Source organism: Synchiropus splendidus, chromosome 10 (assembly GCF_027744825.2).
Source record: "Synchiropus splendidus isolate RoL2022-P1 chromosome 10, RoL_Sspl_1.0, whole genome shotgun sequence".
In the NCBI taxonomy this organism is placed as follows: domain Eukaryota; kingdom Metazoa; phylum Chordata; class Actinopteri; order Syngnathiformes; family Callionymidae; genus Synchiropus; species Synchiropus splendidus.
In genome coordinates, this window is record NC_071343.1 from 1003616 (window position 1) to 1025765 (window position 22150).

At 58.7% G+C, this 22150-nt stretch overlaps 1 protein-coding gene and 1 long non-coding RNA gene across 2 annotated transcripts; one reads left to right on the plus strand and one right to left on the minus strand.

The window, feature by feature from the left end:
- Nucleotides 1–983: 983 nt before the first annotated feature.
- Nucleotides 984–18549, minus strand: wnt6b (wingless-type MMTV integration site family, member 6b). The gene is made up of 4 exons (XM_053878090.1): nucleotides 18246–18549; nucleotides 10729–10949; nucleotides 2695–2996; nucleotides 984–2232 (listed from the first exon to the last, which is right to left on the minus strand). Exons 1-4 carry the CDS (start codon nucleotides 18323–18325, stop codon nucleotides 1771–1773), a joined length of 1065 nt encoding a protein of 354 aa, XP_053734065.1. The 5' UTR covers nucleotides 18326–18549; the 3' UTR covers nucleotides 984–1770.
- Nucleotides 10504–18387, plus strand: LOC128766450 (uncharacterized). Its single transcript, XR_008415992.1, has 3 exons — nucleotides 10504–11076; nucleotides 11164–17450; nucleotides 17526–18387. It is a non-coding gene; the product is annotated as an uncharacterized LOC128766450 (long non-coding RNA).
- Nucleotides 18550–22150: the final 3601 nt, after the last annotated feature.

Here is a 22150-nt window from a genome sequence, read left to right on the forward strand (position 1 = left end):
ACGACGGGCCCCTTGGTTCCTCGTGTGCTCCCAGCCAAAGGAAACCTCTCTGGCTGAGCTTCATCTGCTGCGCTCACCTGGCCTCAGCCCAGAACAGGCCGCGGAGGAGGAGGTGTCTCCAGCAGCTCAGGGTGAGGGACGCTTGGGTCCATGGTGGACACACAGGCGGGTGAGGAACATCTCGAGAACATGTGTTGTCTCTGGCTTCAGGTGAGCAACAACTTCAGTGTGACCTCTGAAGAATGTCCAGATGACTGTCTGTCTGTCTGTCCATCTGTCCACCCGTCTGTCTGTCGACCCTGTGCCAGACCTTCTGCTGCAACAGGATCTTCTGCTTCCTCACCAGTGTCCAAGGCTGGTGTGAAGTTCATCTCCCCCAACACTGAGCATGGATCTGACCGGTCCTGAAGGCCGTGGTGCAGCCTGTAGTCCACATCCAAGGTCAGTGGCTTTGAAAACATCTCGCTCACTCCGGAGTCGTTCAGTGATCAGCTGCTGGGCCTCACCACCTGGAGACACCTCACATGTGCATCACCCTCTGGACAGACCCTCCATGCTGCACCTCACCTCCCTCCTCAGTGCCTTTGTGATCTTAGTGGAGCGAAGAGAGTGCTGTTCACTGGACCGTCCAGCAGAGGTCACACTGAGGCAGGACGAAGGGAGCAGGAGAGGAAAGTGCACCCGATCCACTCACCACCAGGGGGAGCCCCTGTCCAGACAGCACAGTCTGCAGTCTGACTCCACCACTGTGAAATGGGAGTCAGTCTCTGGGGCTGCTGGATGGCTCTGACTGAGGAGGACCTGTGGTCCCTGCAGGGCCCAGGTGAAGGACCAGGTCTGGACCTCCGACAGACCGAGCTGAGACTGGACAGGAACCTGCAGAGATTTATGGAGGCTCCACTCCAGGAGGAGAAGTCCCTTCCTGTTCTTCACCTCTGCTCCTCGGTGAATTCCACAGAAACACGGACCTGTATCGACTTGTAAGACTGGAGCCGACCTGCTTCTGTCTCCCGCTTCACGTGTTTGCCAGTCAGCTGACCCGGACACCAGCTCAGCTCCGCCAGGTGCCCAGTCTCCTCAGAAGCTCCACACACAGCTGGACCCGAGAGCAGCACGTGGTGGAGTCGAGCCGGGTCCTGGGTCTGAGGCCGGTCCCCAGCGCGAGGAGCGTGTCTGAGTCTCCAGGCCTGTTCCAGCCTGCCGCTGAAGTAAAGTTGGACGGATTGAAAGACACACTCTTTTATTAGAGTCATATTTCACTCACAACCGTGGACGCTGGCAGTGAACTCGTCGTGACATAAAGGACTGTTGTGGAGCGTCTGTAGACACGTGCTGGACAGAGGTCACATGACAGTCCCGGAATGTTCGGCTCGCCGTGTTTGTGAGCGTCTCTGCGGTTCATTCGTTCATCTGCTGCTGCTAACTTTGATCAGCTCACACATACACAGCCATGTGGTGAGGCTGCAGGCCTGACCACGCCACCAGCAAAGAGGCGAGGCAGGACCGCCGTCCACCACTGCTGACGCTCCTCCTCCTTATCCAGGTACGGTTGATAGTCAGTGGGATGATAACAGAGGAGCGTGACCTCCTGACCTTGCTGACCTCCTGCCAGCAGAACACAAGGACTCCATCGAAGGTCAAGGGTCAAGGACAGGCGTCAGATGATCTAATCTCAGAGTGGAGCAGGAGCTTCGGAGGAGGCAGTGGAAACACACGCTGAAGCAGGAGAGGGAGATGGCGGCGGCGAGCTGGGTGCGGCGCCGCGGCTCCTCAGTGGCAGAGGCTCAGCTCCTTCCGCACCAGGCACTTCTTGCACTGGACCACGCAGCACCAGTGGAAGCGGCACAGACAGTTCTCCTCCAGCAGCAGCGTCTCCTGGCGGTGGCCGCGCTGGCAGCACAGCAGGTCGCAGCCGCTGATGTCCATGGCGGTGCTGTTGCAGGCACGGCCCCGTGTCCCCAGCGAGCCCGTCTTCCTGTTGGCGGCGCAGAAGTCCGGCGACTCGTCCGAGTAGATGAGGTCCTGCTTGTCCGGCGGCTTGATGTTGGAGCCCACGGGGATGAGGGTCTTGCCGTCGTTGCCGCCCATCACCTTGGAGGCGCCGTTGAAGCGCTCCAGCAGCCGGTCGCCCACCTCGCGGAAGTGAGGCATCTTCTTCCAGCAGGTCCTCAAGGTGCAGGAGCCCGAGAGGCCGTGACACTTGCACTCGGTCCGCATGTAGAGCTTCACCGCCTGGAGGGGAGCCGGGGTGAGGGGGTTCAGGTGGAGAGGAAGGAGCAGGGCTTAGTGCTGAGACCACACACACACACACACACAGTGGAAGCAGGTAGGAAAAAAGCCAGCGCGGTTCAAAGGAATTCGCTCCTCACCTCGACGCCTCTGGCCTTCCTTCATCTAACAAGCCTTGACAACAGATCGTTCACTTATGCTGCAGATAATTAAGCCATCACACACACACACACACACACACACCCCGGGCCATCCGTGCGCCGCCCACACTGTTTGTTCACTAATGCCAGCGTTGCGAAATCATCCCTGTCTGATGCGTGACCCCAGCAGGGGGCGTGTCCAGAGGGCGCTGGCCGCCGGAGCGTGCGGCGCGCCGTCTCCGACACCCGACACGGGCCCCGGGCCAGGTCTCGGCGGAGCATTCTTCAGGACAGCGATACCTCGCAGCACATTCCTCAGACTCACCAGTCGCCCCGCTTCGTTGTTGTGCAGGTCCACCAAGGTCCGGATGTCGCTCTTGCCTCGTCTCCTCCGGGCGTCCATGAACTGCTTGGACTTCTCGTAGCCGAACTCCACGTCGTCGCCGCAGCCGCCCCACTCCCACTTGACCGTGTCCCCCGAAGAGGAGGAGGGGGGTCTGGGCGCGGCCCGGTTCCTGGTGGCCTCGCAGCCACACTGCAGCAGGTCCCCCATGCTGCAGGCCTGGGTCACGGCGTGGGTGACGCCGGCCGCCGTCACCGCGTAGACGAAGGCCGTCTCCCTGATGTCTGCAACACACAAGAGCCTCCGTCAGCCGACGCAGCCCTCAGGCCTAATATGACGTGGTGAGCCACAACAACACTCGTGTTCTGCTCAAGACCCTGAGCAAACAAGGAAGCAACAGATGTGAAGACACATCAAGCCTGAGGGGAGGTCAGATCCCGCCAGGACCTTCTCTCCGCTGTTGCCCAGGTGGCTCCTCATCGCCTGCCGAGCCAGTGGTCTTCACAACACCGGGGCTCGACTGGGCTTTTGGCAAAGCTCTTTCTGCTCAGAAGTCAAGGTGTGAACACAAGTGAGTCGGGTTTTGGCCGTGGACTTGATCCCAGCTGGAGACCTGCCCCTTGTCTCGGGAAACTCTCAGCAGGTGGTGCGCTTCTGGCCTCAGGCGACTCGGCGCTCGACGCTGGAAACTCGGTGTCCAGCGCGACTCCACACCAACATGATGGATGGCGGGCAGTGAAGGGTCTGATGGCTGTCTGGGCGCACGACATGGTTCAGAAACAACTTCTCAGACTCCCTGAACACTGAGGTGAGCAGCTTCAGCTGCAGGAGACTGGAGCTGGGGAACAGGAGCGCAGGACTGGAGATGTGTGCGGGGTGTTTTCTCCTTTGTTAGGCTGATAAACACCTGATGTTACTGACAGAGTTGCTTCAGTGAATCACTGTTCTCACTGCTGTCATCTGCAGCTGTCACTGCATGAGGAGGACAGTGAGGAGGAAAGAGTTACCACCAGACCATTCATGGATCATCTCTGACGTCTGGATCTGGACTTCACTGACTCAAACCTTCTCCATCTCACTGTGGTCAAGGTGTTGCGAGAGCAGCGTAGACCAATCCAGACACTCTGCATTACGCAGCTTGTTTCCACTATTTCCTTGTAAAAAGCTGCTTCATCCTGGGTCACAAACCAGCTATTGTGTGCAGAGCGCCCCCAGCTGAGGAGTCCAAGGTCTGAGGCTCAGAGGTGGAGGCTGCACAGCAGTGGGCGCATCGGACGCCGACCCAGCCGAGACAGAACCCGCGGTGTGAAAGCGCTTGAACTCCAGTGCAGTTTTGGCTCCTCCACAGGTGGGAGGGGCCCTGCAGTCCAGGCAGACCTGACTGGTCCAGAGACGCTGAGGAGGACGGAGGGAGATGGTGAAGAGCAGGGGACAGTGTGAGAATGGCAGCTGGCGGCGGATGAAAGCCGCCCAGCCTGATCCTCTTCATCACCACAGACTCTGGATCTCTGGATTTGTCCTGCTGCTCCTCTGTCACACGCTCACAGCTGACGGTTATTTCTGGTGCCCAGCTTAACAATTCTGTCGGATGGAATGCAGCAGGTCAGGTCACATGACCAGCTGCATCTGCTCCTGAGCCGGGCCACCACAGCCTGAGGAGGTCCAGGATGCTTCACCCCTTCCCTCACTCATGAGCAAGATCAGGAGCCAGCCTACTGAAGGAAGCATCGCCTCCTGAGGATTCCAAACCCAGGAGGTGGAGCGGTGGCCCGGGAGTGGCCATCGAAGGTCACATGGCACGATGGGGACCTCCACCTTCCTTGTGGAGCGATAGCCGGCTGTCCAGGGAGCCGAGCTCCAAGATACCAGTCTCCCACTGCTCAGTTGGTTTTGAAAAGGCTGTGGGGACTCACGACCAGCTGAGAACTTGTGATTCCACTCAGCGTGTCTTCGAGTGAGTCGACGAGAGCATGGTGGACCTGGTTCCTCGAGCTCAGTGAAGCAAAGGCGTGAGAAAGGAAAGCACCACTTCCCAGAGGTGAAGGACCAGAGCAGTGGCAGCAGTGGGGCAAGGTGGATGCCACTTGCCAGATGTGGCCTGTTGTGGAGTCAGATCCACGTCGAACCTCATGGCAGTGACGATGGGACCTCAGCACCAGCTGACACAAACATGATGACGAAGACACTGGTCCGGTGCTGGAGCCAGGTTCCTCTCCTCCTCTGACCACAGCCCTGGCTCAGGTCCTCCCCGCCCTCTTCCAGGCCGGGTCATACGACTCTCCTCGAGGGGCCTCCACCCACCAGTCGGCCAGTCGCTCCCGGAGAAAAGCTCCATAAAAGCCAGGATCCACTTCTGCTGGCGTCTCACCATCAGCTGCGTCTCCCTCAGAGGAGACCTTCAGCTCCCAGCCTTGAGTCTGAAGAGGAAAGAGACACGCCACATCCAGGCCCCAGGAGAGGAGAGTCAGAGCCTGGGATTCATTAGACTCTCACTCGCACACACTCGCAGGACCAGTCCTGATATCAGTCCCAGCTGTGGCCCAGCATCAGGAGACTCCTCCAGAGACTCCACCATGTGGTCATGACGCTCTGAGACCAGGCAGCTCCACCCTCCAGGTCCCGGGTTAGGGGCTGGTTCTGGCGCCGTCCTTGGCCCCTTGTGTGTGGGACCTTCACAGGTACTGTGGCACTTTCCATTTCTTTCTTTTCTTGTTTAACGTTACGTTGGACCCATGGCAGGAAGCTCCAGTTGCTCCTCAGTTTGGAGGTCACCTGCGACGGTCCAGATCCTGCTCTTTATTTGGCTTCAGCAGCTGATCCACAGAGAACCCACAAGGCAGGTCCTCCCTGACCCGAGACCTGGTCAGGGATCTGGGACACCAGAGTGTGGAGATGGTGCTGAGAAGGTTCTGGTGAGGAGACCCTTCCTTCTCTCTTGGATTTCCGCACTCGGAGAGAGACGAGTCCGGGGCACCTCTGACTTGATGGAGGTCATGTGACTTTGGATGTTCCTCAAGAGAGAAGGTCCCCCAGCAGAGGAGAGCGGGGTGTTTTGAAGGAGCTATCAAAACCCCCTGATTAGAGGCTCCTGCTTCGTATTTTCCTCGCAGACATGAATTCCAAACAAATTCTGGGCTGAGGCTGGTGTCTGGGCCTGTCCACGTCTGCTTCTAATTCCACAGCGCACGCGCCCCTCCCTCCCCCCCTCCCAGCTGACGCCGCAGCCAGAGACGCCTCGGAGGGCGGCGGCGGGTCAGAGTGGGACGGACTCCACGACTGCCTGGCCTGCGTGTGGCGCTGTAGAGCTCGCAGCATCACCCGGTCCTGAAGCAACGACCTTCACGCTGATGTATGACATCATCCATTCCAGGGCTCAGTCGGGCAGATGGAGATCAGTGCGGAGCAGCTTTAGAGAGTCCCAGTAGGACCACTTGCAGGTCTCCATGTGGCCTCCTGAAGCTGCTTTGGAAGGTCAGCAGAAGAAGTGGAGAGCAGAGGTGGTCCTCAGGGCATGACTGTCAGCCGAGACCAGCGACCTGCTGGCCCTTGCTCTGGACCACAGCTCCAGTCCAGCACTTCCTGATTCTCCTCCGTCCTCCTCTGTGGTGCTGAAGCTCCATCCTGGACAGACGTGACAGGTTCCCTAGTGACAGGACGGTGAAGAACATGGACCTGGTGCAGCATGTCTCCACTTCATGTGTTCGACAGTCTGGACTGGAGGCCTCAGCATCAGTGGAGACCTCACATCAGACCTCAGCTGATCTAAAGGCAACAGATGAATGGGCTTTGGTTGCTTGTTCATGAGCTTGTGGACATTTGATCCATCACATTTGCGGGGGGGTTCCTCCTCCTCACATCAGAAGAGCATGTGTTCATCTGACCGTCCTCCTGTCCATCCGGCTCGTCCTCACCCAGACCGAGGTCCAGAGGGACGCCTCGCTCCTCCAGCGTCTCCATGTGACCAGGAACTAAGCAGATAATCACCTTCCATGAATTCCTGCTCGCACCGGAGCAGCGAGGACGCGGGGGAAGTCGTGGCCCGTGTGTCGACACGCTCGACAATTTACACGTCTCACATCAGAGGTGTGAAGTGGCAGCGCTTCAGCAGCGTTGTGAAATCCTGGGCGCTGTGAGGTGAAGCCTCTCGCCATCGCCTCACGTGGGCTTCATTGATGCTGGGATCCCACCAGACACCTCCTCCCCTCCTCTCCTCTCCTCCTCCTCTCCTCTCCTCTCCTCCTCTCCTCTCCTCTCCTCTCTTCCCCTCCTCTCCTCTCCTCTCCTCCTCCTCTCCTCTCCTGTCCTCCTCTCCTCTCTTCCCCTCCTCTCCTCTCCTCTCCTCCTCCTCTCCTCCTCCTCTCCTACTCTCCTCCTCCTCTCCTCTCCTCTCCTCTCCTCTCCTCTCCTCTCCTCTCCTCCTCTCCCCCACCTCTCCTCTCTCCTCCTCTCCTCTCCTCTCCTCCTCCTCTCCTCATCTCTCCACCTTCTCTCCTCCTCTCCTCTCTCCTCCTCTCCTCTCCTCTCCTCCTCTCCTCTCCTCTCCTCCTCCTCTCCTCTCCACCTCCTCTCCTCTCCTCTCCTCCCCTCCTCTCCTCTCCTCCTCTCCTCTCATCTCCTCCTCCTCTCCCCTCCTGTCCTCCTCTCCTCTCCTCCCCTCCTCTCCTCTCTCCTCCTCTCCTCTCCTCCCCTCCTCTCCTCCTCTCCTCTCCTCCTCCTCTCCTCCTCCTCTCCTACTCTCCTCCTCCTCTCCTCACCTCTCCTCCTCTCCTCTCCTCTCCTCTCCTCTTCTCCTCTCCCCTCCTCTCCTCCTCTCCTCCTCTCCCCTCCCCTCCTCTCCTCTCCTCCCCTCCTCTCCTCTCCTCCTCTCCTCCTCTCCTCCTGTCCTCCTCCTCTTCACCTCCTCCTCTCCTCTCCTCCTCCTCTCCTCCTCTCCTCATCTCTCCACCTTCTCTCCTCCTCTCCTCTCCTCTCTCCTCCTCTCCCCTCCCCTCCTCTCCTCTCCTCCCCTCCTCTCCTCTCCTCCTCTCCTCCTGTCCTCCTCCTCTTCACCTCCTCCTCTCCTCTCCTCCTCCTCTCCTCCTCTCCTCATCTCTCCACCTTCTCTCCTCCTCTCCTCTCCTCTCTCCTCCTCTCCTCTCCTCTCCTCTCCTCTCCTCTCCTCTCCCCTCCTCTCCTCCTCTCCTCCTCTCCCCTCCCCTCCTCTCCTCATCTCTCCACCTTCTCTCCTCCTCTCCTCTCCTCCCCTCCTCTCCTCTCTCCTCCTCTCCTCTCCTCTCCTCCTCCTCTCCTCTCCACCTCCTCTCCTCTCCTCTCCTCCTCTCCTCTCATCTCCTCCTCCTCTCCTCTCCTGTCCTCCTCTCCTCTCCTCCCCTCCTCTCCTCTCTCCTCCTCTCCTCTCCTCCCCTCCTCTCCTCCTCTCCTCCTCTCCTCCTCCTCTCCTCCTCCTCTCCTACTCTCCTCCTCCTCTCCTCACCTCTCCTCCTCTCCTCTCCTCTCCTCTCCTCTTCTCCTCTCCCCTCCTCTCCTCTCCCCTCTCCTCCTCTCCTCCTGTCCTCCTCCTCTCCTCTCCTCCTCTCCTACTCCTCTCTCCTCCTCTCCTCCTCCTCCTCTTCTCTCTCCTCCTCCTCTCCTCTCCTCTCCTCTCCTCTCCTCTCCTCTCCTCCTCCTCTCCTCTCCTCCTCCTCTCCTCTCCTCTCCTCTCCTCTCCTCTCCTCTCCTCTCCTCTCCTCTCCTCCTCCTCTCCTCTCTCCTCCCCTCCTCTCCTCCTCTCCTCTCCTCCTCCTCTCCTCCTCCTCTCCTACTCTCCTCCTCCTCTCCTCACCTCTCCTCCTCTCCTCTCCTCTCCTCTCCTCTCCTCTCCTCTTCTCCTCTCCCCTCCTCTCCTCCTCTCCCCTCCCCTCCTCTCCTCTCCTCCCCTCCTCTCTCTCCTCCTCTCCTCCACTCCTCCTTCCTCCTCCTCTTCACCTCCTCCACTCCTCTCCTCCTCCTCTCCTCCTCTCCTCATCTCTCCACCTTCTTCCTCCTCTCCTCTCCTCCTCCACCTCTCCCCTCCCCACCACTCCTCACCACACCTCCTCTCCTCCTGTCCTCCTCCTCTTCACCTCCTCCTCTCCTCTCCTCCTCCTCTCCTCCTCTCCTCATCTCTCCACCTTCTCTCCTCCTCTCCTCTCCTCTCTCCTCCTCTCCTCTCCTCTCCTCTCCTCTCCTCTCCCCTCCTCTCCTCCTCTCCTCCTCTCCCCTCCCCTCCTCTCCTCATCTCTCCACCTTCTCTCCTCCTCTCCTCTCCTCCCCTCCTCTCCTCTCTCCTCCTCTCCTCTCCTCTCCTGTCCTCCTCTCCTCTCCTCCCCTCCTCTCCTCTCTCCTCCTCTCCTCTCCTCCCCTCCTCTCCTCCTCTCCTCCTCTCCTCCTCCTCTCCTCCTCCTCTCCTACTCTCCTCCTCCTCTCCTCACCTCTCCTCCTCTCCTCTCCTCTCCTCTCCTCTTCTCCTCTCCCCTCCTCTCCTCTCCCTCTCCTCCTCTCCTCCTGTCCTCCTCCTCTCCTCTCCTCCTCTCCTACTCCTCTCTCCTCCTCTCCTCCTCCTCCTCTTCTCTCTCCTCCTCCTCTCCTCTCCTCTCCTCTCCTCTCCTCTCCTCCTCCTCTCCTCTCCTCCTCCTCTCCTCTCCTCTCCTCTCCTCTCCTCTCCTCTCCTCTCCTCTCCTCCTCCTCTCCTCTCTCCTCCCCTCCTCTCCTCCTCTCCTCTCCTCCTCCTCTCCTCCTCCTCTCCTACTCTCCTCCTCCTCTCCTCACCTCTCCTCCTCTCCTCTCCTCTCCTCTCCTCTCCTCTCCTCTTCTCCTCTCCCCTCCTCTCCTCCTCTCCCCTCCCCTCCTCTCCTCTCCTCCCCTCCTCTCCTCTCCTCCTCTCCTCCTCTCCTCCTGTCCTCCTCCTCTTCACCTCCTCCTCTCCTCTCCTCCTCCTCTCCTCCTCTCCTCATCTCTCCACCTTCTCTCCTCCTCTCCTCTCCTCTCTCCTCCTCTCCCCTCCCCTCCTCTCCTCTCCTCCCCTCCTCTCCTCCTGTCCTCCTCCTCTTCACCTCCTCCTCTCCTCTCCTCCTCCTCTCCTCCTCTCCTCATCTCTCCACCTTCTCTCCTCCTCTCCTCTCCTCTCTCCTCCTCTCCTCTCCTCTCCTCTCCTCTCCTCTCCCCTCCTCTCCTCCTCTCCTCCTCTCCCCTCCCCTCCTCTCCTCATCTCTCCACCTTCTCTCCTCCTCTCCTCTCCTCCCCTCCTCTCCTCTCTCCTCCTCTCCTCTCCTCTCCTCCTCCTCTCCTCTCCACCTCCTCTCCTCTCCTCTCCTCCTCTCCTCTCATCTCCTCCTCCTCTCCTCTCCTGTCCTCCTCTCCTCTCCTCCCCTCCTCTCCTCTCTCCTCCTCTCCTCTCCTCCCCTCCTCTCCTCCTCTCCTCCTCCTCTCCTCCTCCTCTCCTACTCTCCTCCTCCTCTCCTCACCTCTCCTCCTCTCCTCTCCTCTCCTCTCCTCTTCTCCTCTCCCCTCCTCTCCTCTCCCCTCTCCTCCTCTCCTCCTCCTCTCCTCTCCTCCTCTCCTCCTCTCCTCTCCTCTCCTCTCCTCTTCTCCTCTCCCCTCCTCTCCTCTCCCCTCTCCTCCTCTCCTCCTGTCCTCCTCCTCTCCTCTCCTCCTCTCCTACTCCTCTCCTCTCCTCTCCTCCCCTCCTCTCCTCCTCCCCTCCTCTCCTCTCCTCTCCTCCTCCTCTCCTCTCCTCTCCTCTCCTCTCCTCTCCTCTCCTCTCCTCTCCTCCTGTGAAGATGCTCCAACAGAGGAGCAACAAGAACAACAACAACAACAAGCGCCTCTGTCTGGCTCGGGTGACACCAGACAACGCTGAGCCAACAGGAGCAGATCAAAGATGCTCAGAGATCTTAGAGAGAGAGGTGATCAGAAGAAACGCGCTGCGGAGCACAAGGTCGGCCTTGTCTGCGGGGGCCAGGGGTCACAGGATCTGAGCCCTCCTGAGAGAGAACTCACCTTGTTGCAGGATTTTGCCGAAGTACTTGTTGTGGCTGGTGCAGTTCCAGCGGCGGAAGCGGAACTGGAACTGACACTCCCTCACGCCCAGCCGCGCGCCCTTGGCCACCTCGCGCACGATCTCCGGCTGAGTCTGGCACAGCTCGGCGTGTTTGCCCGTCAGACGCTTGGCCTTCCTGCAGATGCTGTTGGGGTCCATCACCAGCGGGCTGCCCACCGCCCTGCACACAGAGTCACAGCACAGTCAGACGTCACACACTGGAGAGGAGTCCAGCGCCTCACAGATCCTGCTTCCACAGCAAGGAGGCGTGGCCCTGGTGATCCAGGACACAGAGGAGGACGACCAACGTGAGCAGATCACATGGCTTCACTCACATTCTCTCTATTCACTATGCATCTACGCTGACGCGGCGTCCTCTTCTCTCACACTTACAGCTAAGAAGTCGCTCAGATGTCTAACTGCCAGTCGTCTTCAAACCTGACGCTCCTCCAACGTGACCACAGAACCATGGAGTGATCCCTGTCTGCACCGCAGAGCTAACACAGTCGACAGAGGTGATACCGCTAACACAGCTAACAGAGCTAACACAGCCGACAGAGCTAACACAGCTGACAGAGCTAACACAGCCGACAGAGCTAACAGAGGTGACACAGCTAACACAGCTAACAGAGCTAACACAGCCGACAGAGCTAACACAGCTGACAGAGGTGACGCAGCTAACACAGCCGACAGAGCTAACACAGCTGACAGAGCTAACACAGCCGACAGAGCTAACACAGCTGACAGAGCTAACACAGTCGACAGAGCTAACACAGCCGACAGAGCTAACACAGCTGACAGAGGTGACGCAGCTAACACAGCCGACAGAGCTAACACAGCTGACAGAGCTAACACAGCCGACAGAGCTAACACAGCTGACAGAGCTAACACAGCCGACAGAGCTAACAGAGGTGACACAGCTAACAGAGGTGACGCAGCTAGCGGAGCTAACACAGCCGACAGAGCTAACACAGCCGACAGAGCTAACACAGCTGACAGAGCTAACACAGTCGACAGAGCTAACACAGCTGACAGAGCTAACACAGTCGACAGAGCTAACACAGCTGACAGAGCTAACACAGTCGACAGAGCTAACACAGCTGACAGAGCTAACACAGCCGACAGAGCTAACAGAGGTGACACAGCTAACAGAGGTGACGCAGCTAGCGGAGCTAACACAGCCGACAGAGCTAACACAGCCGACAGAGCTAACACAGCTGACAGAGCTAACACAGTCGACAGAGCTAACACAGCTGACAGAGCTAACACAGTCGACAGAGCTAACACAGCTGCCAGAGCTAACACAGCCGACAGAGCTAACAGAGGTGACACAGCTAACAGAGGTGACGCAGCTAGCGGAGCTAACACAGCCGACAGAGCTAACACAGCCGACAGAGCTAACAGAGGTGACGCAGCTAACAGATTAACATTGCTAACACAGCCGACAGAGCTAACAGAGGTGACGCAGCTAACAGATTAACATAGCTAACACAGCCGACAGAGCTAACAGAGGTGACGCAGCTAACAGATTAACATTGCTAACACAGCCGACAGAGCTAACAGAGGTGACGCAGCTAACAGATTAACATTGCTAACACAGCCGACAGAGCTAACAGAGGTGACGCAGCTAACAGATTAACATAGCTAACACAGCCGAGAGAGCTAACACAGGCGACCAAGGCTAATAGAGCTAACACAGCAAACAGAGCTAACACAGCTGACAGATCTAACACAGCCGACAGAGCTAACAGAGGTGACGCAGCTAACAGAGCTAACACAACCGACACAGCTAACACAGCCAACAGAGCTAACAGAGGTGACGCAGCTCACAGATTAATATAGCTAACACAGCCGAGAGAGCTAACACAGGCGACCAAGGCTAATAGAGCTAACACAGCGAACAGAGCTAACACAGCTGACAGATCTAACACAGCCGACAGAGCTAACAGAGGTGACGCAGCTAACACAGCTAACAGAGCTAACAGAGCTAACACAACCGACACAGCTAACACAGCCGACAGAGCTAACAGAGGTGACGCAGCTAACAGATTAACATAGCTAACACAGCCGAGAGAGCTAACAGAGGTGACGCAGCTAACAGATTAACATAGCTAACACAGCCGAGAGAGCTAACAGAGGTGACGCAGCTAACAGATTAACATAGCTAACACAGCCGACAGAGCTAACACAGCCAACAGAGCTAACAGAGATGACGCAGCTAACAGATTAACATAGCTAACACAGCCGAGAGAGCTAACACAGGCGACCAAGGCTAACAGAGCTAACACAGCGAACAGAGCTAACACAACCGACAGAGCTAACACAGTGAACAGCGCTAGTAAAGCTAACAGAGCTAACAGAGCTAATGAAGCTAACAGATCTAACGTGACGTCGCACCTCAGAACTTTATTGTCACTCGTAAACTAAAATTTGCTTCGTGGTTGGCTAAAAACTAAATGCAGGACCAAACAAATTTGAAGAAAAATGAAGATGGAAAGAAGCACTGCAGTTATGAAGCTGAGGCAAAGAATGTCTGGAAATCTCCCAAACGAGACTCAGCCAGTTGTTTTTCCTTGACCTGTAGAACCAACTCAGAAGCTGCCTGACCATCGCAGGTGAGATTGTGGTCAACAGACATGAACACCCCCTGACCTCTGTGTCACCACCCGAGCCCCGGCTGGAGACAGATCGACAGCATTTTCCTTCTGTAAATAACACGGCACAACAGCCGAGAGTCAGCGGCTAAATATTTTCACAAATGAAAAGGGATCTTCTCCGGGACTTTGGACTGAGCACCAGTGACCTTTGACCCAGGTTCCTCATGAACCAAGTGAGTCGTGGCTTGTTCAGGTCGAAGACGCTGCTTTAGTGTGCGACCACTAGGTGGCGAGGGTCGCGTGGTTCGGTCCAGCACTGCTGATGCCTCCCGAGCCGGCAAAGGCCCCTGCGGGAGCCGGCACATCAAAGGCCAGGAGCTTGTGATGGAATCACAGAGCCAAGTGATCCTCACGCTGAGCTCCATAATCCCGCTCGGACGGAGGTCTTGATGAGAGTCAGCTGAGGTGAGCTGCTGCAGATATGGCCAAACATGGGGCGCGGGAACAGGAGTCTTGTCCTTCTTTGGAGATGGGTCCGCGGCACATTGGAGGCGGAAGGAGACCTGAACCCTCTCACCACAGTTGGACCAGAAGATGCCGCAGCTCAGACATGAAGAAACCTCAGGTGGTGACCTCGGCCTGACCCCGGGTGGGTTCTGGTTCTGGTTCTGGACCGGTGTTAATTGGATCACAGCGACACGTCAACAGCGAGGAGCAGCTCTGGGAGCCCAGCTCTCCAGTGAGGACCAGACGTCGGCTGGACCGGACCTGAGGTGCCCAAGAGGTCTGCGCTCAGAACCTGACGCTGAAGAGACGGTGGAACCTCTCGCTCTCCTGTGACCTTCAGGTTCTTCTCCCACTGAGCATCAGGACCTTCTCCAGTCAGGGTCACGCTCTCCAGGGAATGGCCGTCGCCTGTGTCCTCTCCTGACCCCTGAACTCTCAGGTGACCTCTGCAGACAGGATCTTCTGCTCAGCCCAGTGCTGAGTCACGTTCCCACACTCAGCTTCCTCCCCTCAGCTCTCCCTCACAACTCCTCCACCTTCTCCTCCAGTCTCTTGTACCGTGAATAGCTCATTCACTCTTTCATCCCTGAACAAGGTCACGTGGGGATCCCAGCTCCACAGGGCAAGAGGCAGGGGACCCCCTGAGCAGATCCCCAGACGAATGTAGCTCCAGCTGCCACAGACAGAACTGGTGATAGAACCGTGGGTGTCACAGAGACACTCCCCAGTGAGCTGAGCAGAAGGGAGGCGGAGCCACTGGGGTCGGCAGGCGGGCGTCACGGCGACCACGGAGGTAAACACCAGCGCCGCCTGCAGCTGGGGTCTCCCGTGGAAAATAAATATTTAGGCTTGGACTTGCTTCGGTGGAAAACAGAGGCGGAGACGTGGCGGACGCTGTGTTTACTGGAGCCGCGACAGGTTTGGTTCTGGACGCCACAGTGGACCCAGCCTCAGCTCAGATGTTGGTTTCCTGAGGGGGCCGCTGAGGAAAACTCTGAGCTAGGGCCGTGACGCTTCAGACAAGACCCACTCAATACCAGACCCAAACCGCACTGCAACGGCCGGAGTGGGTTCATCGACCGGGCGGTGGTGGAGGCAGTCAGGGAGACACCAGCCTTGGAGAAGAAGCAACGGAGCCGTGGGCTGGAGGGAGCAACTCTCACGGTGACCTTGAGAGTTTGACTGATCAGGAGCCAGAACATGAGCTCTGAGGCGGAGATGAAGTGGGACAGAAACCGACACAACAGGGTGGCCCTCAGCAGTGCAGCGCGCCACGCTCGCTGTCGGCCCGGGACCAAGATGGAGGAGCAGCAGCTGAGGGCCGTCAGCTCAAGTGCCCACTCTGGAGCTGATAACAAGTCTCTGATCTGGCTGCTCCACCGCCTGCTATTATTAGCCTCCACTCGATGCTAATGGCACACACGGGGACCTGCTATCTCCTGCTGTGGCGGGTCCAGGGTCCGCTCCAGGAGGCCGCACAGAGCCGCTGGTGTTCCTCAGACTGGACCGAGCAGGACGCTGGCCGTCCCTTCACTGAGGCGAAGACAAGGAGGGGCAGGTCAGGAGGACGTGTGGTGACCTTGACCCGGTCTCTGGTGGACCGGCGAGAGAGTCCAGGCCCATCAGATGAACTGACCACCAGCGGCTGAGTGAGACTGGTGTGTGTCTCACTCTCACATGCGCGCCACTCATGTCTGACCAATCGGAACACAGCTAGAAGGTGAAAAACAAGACTCTGATTTGGGCTCACTGGAGCTGCGCTGAAGCCAGCAGGGTCGCCCCGACTCTCCGAGCGGAGTCATGTGACAGAGACCGGGAGCAGAGCTGGCCTCCAGCCCTGTGCCACCGGGGGGCGCTCATGAGCGCCTCTCTCCTCTGCCACACAGCGCATCATCTGGCTGCACGTCTTCGTCAAGTTCATCTGGCGGCGTGCCTCCACACACACACACACACAGCCCAGAGCGCCACCTGATGCCAAAGCCACGTCGTCATCTTTATCTGGGCCCATCTCCGCGCCGCTGATTAAACAGCTCTCCAGCCCAGAGTGGAGCGACAAGATAGGATCTGCGTGTGTGAGTGTGTCGGGCCCAACCACAAGCTCCGTGCACTGCATGTTTAAAAGATTAGCTGTGTGTGTACTGGTTCAGCTGTTCCTGTGGGGACCTGCTGCCGAGCCCCCTCCACTGTGGGCCTCAGGAGTCAAACCTTCAGAGGAGCCGGGTCTCAGTCTGCTCCAGAGTCCTGGTTCAGGTGAGCCGTGAGAGGCTGGGGGAAGGGTGGCGGCCTGGACAGGAGGTCCTCACAAGGTCGGTGCCGGCACAGCGGTCAGCGCCAGACACGCGCGGCCCTCTGCTCAGCAGCAGCAGCAGAGGAGCGAAGACATTCCTGCAGCTCGGAGCCAAGTGAGGGCAGCTATCTCCAGCCTCTCATCCCCTCCCACATCCTCAGCTGGTGGCTCCAGACCAGCCCAGATAGTGGAGCGGGGGAGTCCACACAGGGCCCCATTGTCCCGGGCCGCAGGTGTGGGGCGGCCAGTGACAACAGATGACAACGCCTGTCAGTGAGGATGAGAAGGAAGTGGCCGGTTCGGTTGCGTTGATCTCTCTAATCCGCTGAAGCGTTATTGGACTGGCACGCACGGAGACAGACAGAGGACGGGATTGTTCCTCCGGCCTCCACCGTCCCCGGGACAGCAGCTCTTCATCACACGTCCACCTGAGACTGTGCTCCTGGGCCAGCACCACCAATCACCTGGGGCGTAGCTGGGAAGGGTCCCATCAGTGGGCGGACATGGGGCGCACCAGCCCAGCCACAGGTCTGCAGTCTGACGCCACCGTCAGCCTGAGCCTCAGTGTGAGGGACCCTGTCCACCTACCCTCTCTGATCACTCCAGGGCCACAGAACAAAGAGTGGTTCCATCGCCATCTGATTTATTTCAACGTAACATCAAAGAACAATAGAAGCAGATTTGGTTCCGTTGCCTTCACACACGACGTTTCATGGCAGTTGGACTCGAGGTGAATATCAGGGCCTCAGCGACCAGTCGGTGGCTTGTGAATCAGAACCGACCGGTGTCGAGTCACTCGCTCGTATCAGCAGCTAACAAGTCCGCGGCGGCTCCAGCCAACGCATCTTTTGTGAGGGATCGCTGTTAAAGGCCGGTGTTGGCCGTAACTGTGGCACTGTTTGTTTGAATGCGAGCCGTCTTCTTCTACTGGTCTGGCTGATGCATGTGCCCCGCTCGCTGCTGCCCCCTGCAGTAGCAGAGGAAGCACTGCACAAACAAGCGCCTCGCTAGTTAAACTACACCGAATGATGAACAGATTTCTGCTTCTATAAAAGACGACAGGAGGCGCTGGGCTTTCTCTGCTACATGTCAGACGCGGTCAACCACCCACAGTTGGGCTCCACTTGACTTCTCTCTGCAGAGTTCCTTCAGAATCAGCACCTTCTTCTCCTGTTAGTAGCTGTGTGGAAGAGGCAGGATGTCAACAGTGGGTTGGATGATCGGCCCAAGAGCTTCAGGGCCACTTCGCCTGATGTAACCCTTCAAACCCTGAACTGTCGCCCACAGAAAGGTGTTGATGTCGTGCTTCAGAACTGGACGGACGTGTCACTAACCATCCTCATCCTCATGGCTCTCTCTGACACAGGAGAGCGTCTGCACCTCCTGCTCTCACGTCACGACACGACAGAAGTGTTTCCACATGGGGCTCTGGACACAGCGCTGAGGAGGCCCTGCCTCACAGCTGCACCTCTGACTCGGCAGCGACAGAAACTGGTGCCATCACAGCTCAGCTCCGTCTGAGCGGGGCTACAACATCACAGCGCTGCGATCCCGGCGGCGTGCGATTGTGACGCGGAGCTGAGGGGGAACTCAGAAACTCCTGACGAGTCTCGATGCTCAGCTCTCCGGAGCGACGTCCCGCCCGCGACTCACCGGAGCCGGGTCCAGAGTGAAGTCCGCCTCAGCAGGAGCGAGAGGAGCGGCGGCCCGGGCGCAGCAGCCCACACCGAGCTGCACTGAATGGACCGTGGGAGGATTCTGGAGAGGAACATGACAAAGCTCCGCAGTCAGGCCTGCGAGAGGGGAGCGCGCGGCGTTATCAGCGCATCTGCCTGCACACGGCACATGCCCTGCGCCCAGAGGGCCACCTGACATTCCTGACCCTGACTCAAACACACACAGAGCGGTCTCCTCTCCCGGGGGGCACGCCGCCACCCCGAGACCCATCCGCCGAGCCCGAGCGGAGCCGCGCCGCCTCGCGCGACGGAGTCGCTTTTGTAAGTCACCAACATGAGTAACCCAAGCTCGGCGCGCCAGACTCGGTCGGTGCGCAGTCAACAGAGCGTCCGCGAGCGTCGGGACTCACCACCACAGGCCGATGATGTTGACCGGACACAGCAGAATGAAGAACAGCGCCAGGTGGATCCGCGAGTGTCGAGCCGTCATGGTGCGGCTCTGGAGAAAGTCACGACGAGAACCGCTGCTGGCGGCGGCTGAAGCGAAGTCTCAGAGAGCGCGGTGGAAGGCGTCCGTCAAGGTGAGCTGCTCTGCCGCGGGGCGCATCTTCACGCGCAGCGACGCCGGTCAAGAGGTCAGCGCCGAGGAGACGTCCGCTCCCAGAGGTGCGGTGAACCTCGTCATCGTCCCGCAGCTCTCGCAGTCCGCCTCGGTCTGAGCAGCAACCACGAGTGAGAGTGAGAGTGACGCGGGGCTCGGACCGCGGAGCCGCTCATGGAGGAGGATCAGCGCGCTCGGACGTGACGCGCCGGCGGCTCCGCAGGTAGACGCGCTCGCGCCTCGGTGCGTCCTGGATGATGAAGGGAGGAAAAATGCGCGGCTCGTCTCGCGCCTCCGTGTGACATCGCTCCGGGCGAACCCAAATCCTCGCTGTCAGTCACGCGGAGAGACGGCAATTACTTTCTGCGGGGAGAGCAGAAGGGGAGACCGCGCGCGCGCCCGCGACACACTGTGTTTACGGCGCAGCGCCCGAAAGCAGAGTGCGCGGAGCGAGGTGACGTCACTCCAGGTGTGGAGCCCTCTGACACTGGTGAGATCCCGGTCCCCAGAGGGAGACAGTGGCCCCCACAGAGCGCGCGCCCGCGCGTGTGTCCGAGCGCTATTGAAAGCCAACACCCTCCGCGGAGGCTATAAACGCCCTGATGCCATCCATCAACGCACACCGCCTGTCATTCAAGAACGCCGAGATCCCGGAAAAGCAAAAATAAGTCAGTGACGTCAGTCTATTCTCTCCCCGCAAAAATGACAGGGAGTCGGCGGCCTGTCCCGGCACGCCGGGGTCACAGGTCAGTGAGGACAACGGTGCAGCTGACCGCTCCGCACTTCATGTACCTGTCAGTCCAGACTCAGGGACACACTCTCCCACCCCGCTGTCCAGCTGGGAGCCGCGGGGTGAAGGTCCACTCTGGTGATCAGGTGAACCTCCCACACAACCCACCTCCACCTCTGATCCCTCCACGTCTGCAGCTCCTCCACGTCTCATCAGAGCTGAGCCAGAAGACACAGCTCTCCACTGACTCCTCCCAGAAGCGCCGTCCTTCAGGAGAGACTCGGAGCAGAGCCTTCGCCGCTCCAGGACGTGAGGTGCTGGTCTCTGGACAGACTCTGAGGGGTGGAATCACATGACCAGACTTGTGGCCGCACCGCACCCCGAACACACGTGTGACGGCGCTGGCTGCAGTGAGGACATGTTTTCTGTCTCTCATTACACACGGGACCACGCTGGCCCCTCAGCCAGGATCTGGTCTCCGTCTCGGTCTTTGCTCTGATCCAGTCTGAGCACAAGTTGTTTTCCATCATGGTCTGCAGTTACTCCAGAGGAGGCCTGGATCCGTGGAGAGAACAATGCGTGGTGGGGACATCACCCTTTCCCCAGCCTCTCCCCCTCAACCTAACCATCCAGAAGACGTGGCTCACCTGAACCAGGACCCTGGACACAGTTATACTGAAGGTTTCACCCTTAAACTGGGGATTGTGGGGTCCATCACGTCCTCACAAGGAGGTGTTTTGTCAAGGATCGGTCCCTACAAGTCAGGATAAAGCAGTCACACACACACATTCACACCTCGCATCATCTGAACTCTAGTTTGGAGGAGAGGAAGCGGGTCATCGCCTCATGACTCGGCTTCCGAGGAGAACATGGACCCTCCGGAGCCCCGGACTGACCCGGGAGCTGGTGGAGCTTCAGAGAGACGGTCACCACACCAGGACGTGGCAGCAGCTCCGTCAGGCTGGAGTCAGTGAGCAAGGAAAAGTCTGCTGGTGAAGCTGCTAAGCAGCACTTCTGTGGTCTGAGGGACCTCGGATCTTCTCTCTCACCGGCGCGCCAACAGGGCGATGGGGATCTCCGTGGTGAGCAGTGACTCAGCGCAGGCTCTGATGGAGCGATAGAGGAACCGCAGGAGGAACAAACTCTCCCTGGAGACCGGCAGTGGAAACTGCTTTATTTTGGAGCTGTGGACGGTTGGTGCTCTCGTGAGAAGGGTCGGAACGTTCTCGCTGAGCATGAGCTTGGAAACTTGGGCTGAGTCCCACAGACTGATGAAGCTCCACGGTTCACCACAGGAAGCCAACATGAAGGTGTTCTGCACCTGGAGGTTGACACATCCCTGATTTGATCAGCAGAGGTCCACAGCTCACATGCGAGCTTCAGGAGGAGCTTGTGAACTTCATGGCGTCACAGAGACTCAGAGATGGTGGAGACCAACAGTTCCATTAACGTGTAATGGGTCTCAGCCGACCCAAGTCCACGCTCTGAGCCCCTTGGTCCCGGTCTCTGATGTTGACCCTGAGGAGTCACAAGAGAAGGAAGCAGGTTTCTTCTTCACCAGCAGGTCCACCTCTCCTGAGCTCACGTGTGTCCTGTGGCCCAAGGTCTTCTACAGACCAGAACCCAGTCTTCCAGACTCTCCCGAGAGGCTCCCTCTGACCCAGAGCTAGAGCTGACCTAGCTTCAACCTCAGGAGTCAAACCCTGCGAGTCTGAGCGGCAACACTCCTCTGGTGACCTCAGCCATCACGGAGCCTGGACCTGAGTCCAGCTGAACGAGGGTCTTCAGCTGCTCTCTGAGCGAGAGGGTCCTGGTCCAGAGAGGAGGCCGAGGTGCAGTGCGGGTCCCCCGCCCTCAGACACTCGCCGCTCCTCGCGGCTCAGCGCCGGTTTCTCAGCCTCTCAGTCGGATGCCTGTGTGTTTAGGGAGGGCTGATCTTCATACTTGGCCGCAGCTTCACGGACAATAAAGATCGGATTTCAAAGTCCGGCAGGGTGTTGGGCCCGGGGTCTTGGCTCTCAGCTGCAGCTCCGCCGCGCCTCTCCAGATGGTCCCCATCAGCTCCATGCAGGAGACGCAGCTCCGGCTCTGGCCTGATTCACCTCGGCCTCGCGTGAGGCTGGGCTCCTCACGCCCTCCTTAAATCACGCGCTGGACTCAGAGAGGAGGACGTGGAGGTCAGGACCATCCTTCCACCCCCCCCACTCTTCTGTCTCCCTCCAGTCGGACTCAAGGCTCCACTTCATATCACTGTCGCGTCCTGCAGGTCAGAGACTCCAGCACCGCCCGCACAACACACACACACACTCGAGTCCACCTGTCTTAGACTAAATGAACAAGTGTAGGAACCAGAGTCAGAGCACAGCTGCATGTGTGTCTGCCTGGTTTAGCTGCACTTGTGGGGACATTGGTCTGGGCCCTCAAGCTTCAATTTGAGGGTGAAGACTTCAAAAACAGGTTCCAGTCTGGAGTCCTGGTTCAGGTTAGTGTTTTGGATGGTTAGGTTGAGAGGGGAGGTCCCCACAAGGACAGGGACACAAACACATGGTGTCTGACGGGCCGACGGGTCAGAACCCAGGTGACTTGGAGGCTGAGACGGACGGAGAGATGGGGAGGTGAGGCGAGACTCGCCGGGGGTCAGAGGTCACCCTCACATCAACATGAGGCACCAACACGGTCGTGACGGAGTGAGGTGGAGCCTTCCTTCTCAGCCACGGAGGAACAGCCAACAGGCCTCACCCCTGTGGGACCACACCTAACACACACACAGACACACACTCCCTCTCTCACACTGCTTTGGTCTGGGCGTGAAGAGGAATCCCGCCGTGTGCCAGAAACAGCGCCTCTCCCTGGATGTGCTTCCCTCCGTGCCACCACCCCGACCCTCCATCCTGAGCCGTGACTCGCCAGCGCCTCCAGAGGACACGCTGCATCACACACCAACACTCAGCCATAAAGTATTGATCCCCACATGAGGTTACATG

Bases quoted from the DNA above. Each gene is read 5' to 3' on its own strand.
- wnt6b (XM_053878090.1), bottom strand. From the start codon at position 18,325: ATGACGGCTCGACACTCGCGGATCCACCTGGCGCTGTTCTTCATTCTG. The intron at 2,997-10,728 runs GTGAGTTCTCTC...TGTGTGTTGCAG, and splicing joins CGGCAAAATCCTGCAACAAG to ACATCAGGGAGACGGCCTTC. The intron at 2,233-2,694 runs GTGAGTCTGAGG...GCTCCCCTCCAG, and splicing joins ACAACGAAGCGGGGCGACTG to GCGGTGAAGCTCTACATGCG.